This window comes from Myotis brandtii, unplaced genomic scaffold (genome assembly GCF_000412655.1).
Source record: "Myotis brandtii unplaced genomic scaffold, ASM41265v1 scaffold236, whole genome shotgun sequence".
In the NCBI taxonomy this organism is placed as follows: Eukaryota; Metazoa; Chordata; class Mammalia; order Chiroptera; family Vespertilionidae; genus Myotis; species Myotis brandtii.
Genome location: NW_005358901.1, coordinates 1525468 through 1530982, shown reverse-complemented (window position 1 = coordinate 1530982; position 5515 = coordinate 1525468). Strand labels below are relative to the sequence as shown.

The 5515-nt window shown below is 53.8% G+C and overlaps 1 protein-coding gene across 2 annotated transcripts in view; it reads left to right on the top strand.

The window, feature by feature from the left end:
- CIRBP (cold inducible RNA binding protein) overlaps positions 1-4453 on the top strand; it is a 4743-nt gene extending 290 nt beyond the window's left edge. Inside the window, exons 2-8 of one of the 2 annotated variants that reach the window (XM_014540111.1) lie at positions 741-849; positions 934-1040; positions 1133-1271; positions 1370-1451; positions 1565-1635; positions 3996-4127; positions 4300-4453. In XM_014540111.1, the coding sequence (XP_014395597.1) occupies positions 747-849; positions 934-1040; positions 1133-1271; positions 1370-1451; positions 1565-1635; positions 3996-4000 (507 nt within the window). In that variant the 5' untranslated portion in view covers positions 741-746 and the 3' untranslated portion in view covers positions 4001-4127; positions 4300-4453. Of the gene's footprint in view, positions 1-740; positions 850-933; positions 1041-1132; positions 1272-1369; positions 1452-1564; positions 1636-2014; positions 4128-4299 lie in introns of both variants that reach the window. The other variant, XM_014540110.1, reaches the window with a different exon arrangement.
- Positions 4454-5515: the final 1062 nt, after the last annotated feature.

The following is a 5515-nucleotide window of genomic DNA, read 5'->3' as shown; positions in this document are numbered from 1 at the left end:
CAGGACGCATGCGTGCGGCGGGGGCGGACCTGGGGGCGGTCCAGGCTCCCGCTTACCCGGTTTCCCATTGGATTTGCACTAGGGGAGTACAGCCTTCGTCCCCGTGTCCCACTCTCCTTTCGGCACCCCAAGTTGGGCTTCGAGTTGTGTGGTTCTAGAGACATGTGACAGAGGTTTTCCCAGTCTGGGAAGGGTCGGTCCAAGTCAACACCGGCCCACTTGCCCCCTTCACGTTGGAGCCCCCCGCATCGGGACTCTGCCCAGCTCCCTACAGAGGTCCAGTACCCGGCCACCCCACAGGCGCCCTGTGGTGGACCAAGCACTTTACCATCCCGCATCCCGGTGGTCCTGTTAGGAGTTAGGCGTCTGTTTGTAAAGGGGAGAACCAAGGTGCACTCGATGGGTGACGAGGGAGGCAGATACCTGCCTGCCTTTAGTGCCCAGCCCTAAATGTCTCCTGAGGGCATCACCTGGGGTCCACAGTGCTTCACTGAGGAGTATGCAAAACTGGGCCCGCTCTCAGGGAGACCTGAGTGGGGACGGGGCCCTGGGTGATGAAGGAATTAACAGCTTTTTAAAATTAAGTTCTGGGTGTGGGCTTGGGGTGATAAATGGCAGAAAGATAATTTTTCAATGTGTCCCCAACAAGCATATGTCATTTGTATAAAGTAAAATAGGAGGGAGGGGTGAGCGATGAAGCCCTGGAGGATCTCAGTGAGGATTTCAACGATTTGCCACAGGCCACCATGGCATCAGATGAAGGCAAGCTTTTCGTTGGAGGGTTGAGTTTTGACACCAATGAGCAGTCGCTGGAGCAGGTCTTCTCAAAATATGGACAGATTTCTGAAGGTGAGGCGGTGCTGGACTGGCAGCGGCTGATCAGGGCTGCTTTTGGGGAGGTTAAGTGCTGACTGCAGACTTCTCCCTCCACAGTGGTGGTCGTGAAAGACAGGGAGACCCAGCGGTCACGGGGCTTTGGGTTTGTCACCTTTGAGAACATCGACGATGCCAAAGATGCAATGATGGCCATGAATGGGAAGGTGAGGGGCAGCTGTCTGGGGGTGAAAGGGTTCAGGCTTGAGGGGCAGGGAGGCTCAGAGGTTGACCTGAGCCAACCTCTTGGTCTTCACAGTCTGTGGACGGGCGACAGATTCGAGTTGACCAGGCTGGCAAGTCATCTGATAACCGATCCCGTGGGTACCGAGGTGGCTCTGCTGGGGGCCGGGGCTTCTTCCGTGGGGGCCGAGGCCGGGGCCGTGGTTTCTCCAGAGGTGAGTGCCACTCTTGGGGCCTGAGGCCCTTGAGGACATGATGGGGGCACTGCTGGAAGGAGCTGGCACTCACTTGTCTTTCCTGTCCCTGTCTGTAGGAGGAGGGGACCGAGGCTATGGGGGGAGCCGGTTCGAGTCCAGAAGTGGGGGCTATGGGGGCTCCAGAGACTACTACAGCAGGTGAGGGCTTAGTCCTGCCTGGGCGTGTGGCAGGCTTGTGATGGGACGCTGGCACAGGGTTGGGGTGAGTACACTAAGCTGCCTTCCAGCACCCACATGTGTCCTTCCTACAGCCGGAGTCAGGGTGGTGGCTATGGTGACCGGAGCTCTGGAGGGTCCTATAGAGACAGCTACGACAGTTATGGTAAGTCACGCTCTGAGGGCTTGTGGTGGGAGCTCAGCAAGCCTCAGCACCCTCTATGAGCGACACTCAGACCTTGTCACTGTGCTTGCCCATAAGGGATGAGATTGCCCTCTCAGGTCTCCATGCCAGCAGCCATTTCTACAACAAAACATAGAAGCTAGACCAGACTGACCAAGAAGGAAAGGGAGACGAGGGGCCTGCCAAGCAGGCAGCATAACTGCATGTGCGGCCACCCGGCCCCGCCGCCCTTGGCTGTGGGGGGGGTTGGTTGCTCCCGAGGCTGCAGGGCCGAGCCCTCCAGATCTGGACCCGGGAGTGGAATGCTGCCTCTTGTTGCGTGCTTCAGTGCTTTTACACTGTACCTGCTTCTTGTTCTCAGCTACACACAACGAGTAAAAATCCTTCCTGCTCAAGATCGTCCTTCCAATGGCTGTATATTTAAAGATTTTGGGAGCTTCGCTGAATCGTTAATGTGTAGTGAACACACCTCCTTGTACCCACTTTTGTAGTCTAATCAGTTCTGATCTTGTCAAACACAGCTTGACTGCTTCTGACCCCCGAGATGGCTTCAATACTAGACTTTACTTTTTAAGGAAATACTGTCCGTTTTTAAGGGTTTTAAAAACGTTTTTGAAAAGCACTTCAGATTTTACTTTTTTCTTTTTACCATGAGCCATGAGTTTTTTAGAAAATCATCGGGGGTTGTGTGGGTTTTTTTGTTTTTGGTTGTGTTGTCTTTTTTACTTCCCTTTTTAGTGGGGTTGGCCTGGTGAAGTTGGGTCCTCCGATTCAAACCTCTTTGAGATTGGACGGACTCTGAGTCTGCTCTCTGTTGGAAGCTGAGGGAGCTGTGGCTTTTTTCCAACTGAATGTACCGTTTCTGAGTGTAGCATGGTAGGACCTGTCCCAGGTCCCAGGTGGCAGCAGAGGTGCCTTGCCACTTGGGCCCGGCCTGTACGGCCCATCTGCTGTGTATGACTTACAGTAGACTTGGAGATGTCCCCAAGAGGTTCTTGAAAATGTTTATTTATATTGTCCTTTTTTACTGGAAGACGTATGCATATCCCATTGATGTTGTATTTGAAGTGGTTAAGGAATTCTTGTACACAGTTTTTTTTTTGGCTTTACGAAGCAGATTAAAAAACCATCTGAAATGAACCTCGCTCTGACAATTTCCCTTTCATTGCTCAACACACTCCTGCTGCGAGCTCTTGGCACTCAGAACTCAGCAGAGAGGGCAATTTGAGAAGCAGGTCTGCGAGTCCTGCCTGAGGCCCATGGAGAGCTAGACCAGGAAGGCAGAGTAAACTGACACTGGCGGGCCCCTGGTGACAGCCGACTGCCACCAGTCCTGGTTAGGTGAGCAGGTGGCTGACGGGAATGGGTAGGTTGGACGTCGAGGCAGCCCCTGGGAGGCTTCTGGCAGTGGCAGCCGGAGGGCTCAATGGGGCGGGCAGTGCAGCAATGACTGGACCCACGTGGGCACCTGACGTTGACCCGACTGCCTTAGCCTAGAAGCAGGCCAGAGAGCAGACGGCAGGCAGTGTCCCTGGGCGACCGCAGACTGACTGCTCTTTAGCTAGCTCTGCTGTTGCTTCACAAGTTCTGAGAGTTCTCCGCTAGCCTATGGAAGCTGCAGCCCCTCGGAGGACAGAAGTGTTGTGCGCCCAACAGAAACCTCTGAGACGCAAGCTGCTCCCTTGGCTAGCTCATATGTGGAAATAGCCCTGTAATTCGAGGTAACTCCTTTTGCTCGTGTCCACATCCCTCCTCTTGTCAAGAGCTCATTTGAAAGTAAAATTATGTGCCTGGGGAATGTTTTTATGACTGTTTTTTTTGTTGTTTTCCCATTTTCTTTCTTTTTTTTAAAAAAAAGTCAAGCTAGAATTAAAGTCAGACCCCGGCTGTTTAGCCCTTCCCTGCCTGCAGCCAGGCGAGCAGCCCAGGAAGTTTCACCTCACGAGTAGGTTCAATCTGTAAGCAGGATTAGAGAGCACTGAACATCCTGCCTTCGGATTTTTTGTTCATCAGTTGACAGTCTTTTCCAGACCTCCTTAACTCATATTCCTAACTATAGCTCTCTGATGTCTGTTGCCTCCATGAGTTTTTTTCCTAGAGCCCACACCATTCTCTAAGCAGCTCCATCCCAAGTGGGTAGCTGGCTCTGCTTAGGGATGGAATGCTGCCTGGCCAAGGCTTAGGCTTGCCCTGGTCACACCAGCCCGTGACAGGGCCTCTGCCAGGATGGCCCAATGACTAGCTTAAGACCCTCCTAGGAGCTGTGGATGGTTTAGGGGGAGGTGGGAAGCAGCTATGAGAATGTCCAAAACCCTAGGGGTAACACTCCTTTGCTTTGGCAGGTTGAAGGGAAGCCAGTGCAACTTGGAAGGGTGGCCCAAGAACAGTGATGACCTGGGGTCCTGTCCCATGAGGGACTTCACCTCGGAGCAGGAACCAGATGCCCAGCCCCCTGCTCTCTCAGCTTGTCATCTGTAAGTGCTTTTCTGGGGGGTGACACATGGTCCTTTGGCCTTGACAATGCCTGGTCCTTGTGGGTTCTCTCTGGTTTCCTGTCCCACCTACAGCATGGGTGGGGGCAGCTTTCTGTGTGTGCCTCCTGCTGGAGCCAGCTTTAGTTCTCCCTTCACTCCTTCATTTTTCCAGCAGGTGTTTTATTGGCAAGGTTGGAGTGCAGGGTTTCAAGTCACTCAGGAGGACCGGTGTGTGGCAGCCTGCACGTGGCCAGTCCTCACCTGCAACAGTGTGACAGAATGTGGAAGTCAGATTTGAATAAAGGACTGGTGTGTCTACCTAGAAATCTGAGTCTGGTTTGGGGTGCGACCGAGGAGGGTGGGTCCCTGAGCCTCAGGTGGAGGCTGGGTGGGAAGTGGGGCTCCTCTAGAGAAAGCCTCTTCTGGCCTTGGTTCAGGGCACTAGCTGTACTCAAACCAAACAGACCAGCCAGTCACTTCATTGTCGTCTTGGTTGGTCTGGAGGCACACTCAGCCTAAGTGGAGGAGGTGGGGTCCCTGTGCTCCCTCATCTGAGATGTGCACCTCTTTCTCTCAGGACCCTGGCAAAGGTTATTTTGTTTTTTAAAGTACAGCTTTTTATTGATATTGGGGCGGGGGTGGGAGGTGACACATTGATTTGTTGTTCCACTTACGCATTCATTGTATGTGCCCTGACCCGGGATTGAACCCAAAACCTTGGCGTATAGGGACAATGCTCTAACCAACTGAGCTACCTAGCCAGGGCCCTGGCAAAGGTATTGGCACAGAATGAACTTAAACATCTTCATCTGTGCTTGCCCCCTGAGCTGGTGACTTCCTGCTCTGGTCTTGGGGTGCAGAGAGTTGGGGTCGGGCCCTGATTCTGAGGCCTTGGGTCTGTGTGCTCAACTCATAACAGGGTGGGGAGGGTGGTGGCAGCATTGGGGGTCAATTCAGTGTGGTCAGGATGGCTGAGGTGCCCTTCACTGCAGTTGAGGACAGGATGCCCAGACTAGAGCAGGCAGTCCTGCCCTTCAGGAGGGCCTATCCTGAAGTTGTAGAGCCGGACTGGGGACCAGAACAGCAAGAGCCCCCAGAGCCCCAAGGGTACTGTGCTGAAGTTGGCATGGCCTTGCCCTAGTCTGACTCCGCTATGCAATTGGGAACCTTCTTGTGAGGGTGTTGGCTCCCTTGTGGCCTGTAGCCCACTCTCTGGTCACCCAGCTTTTCTGACTTGTTCCCTGAACTGGGCATTCCGGTTGGTTGTAGCCATTGTGCTCTGGGCCAGAAGGAACTGAGTCTCAGGCATAGGGCGCCAGCCAAGCCCTAGGTGAGAACAGCTGGCCGGGTGCAGAGCACTGTGGGACAGCTAGAGGTGAAGCGGGGTT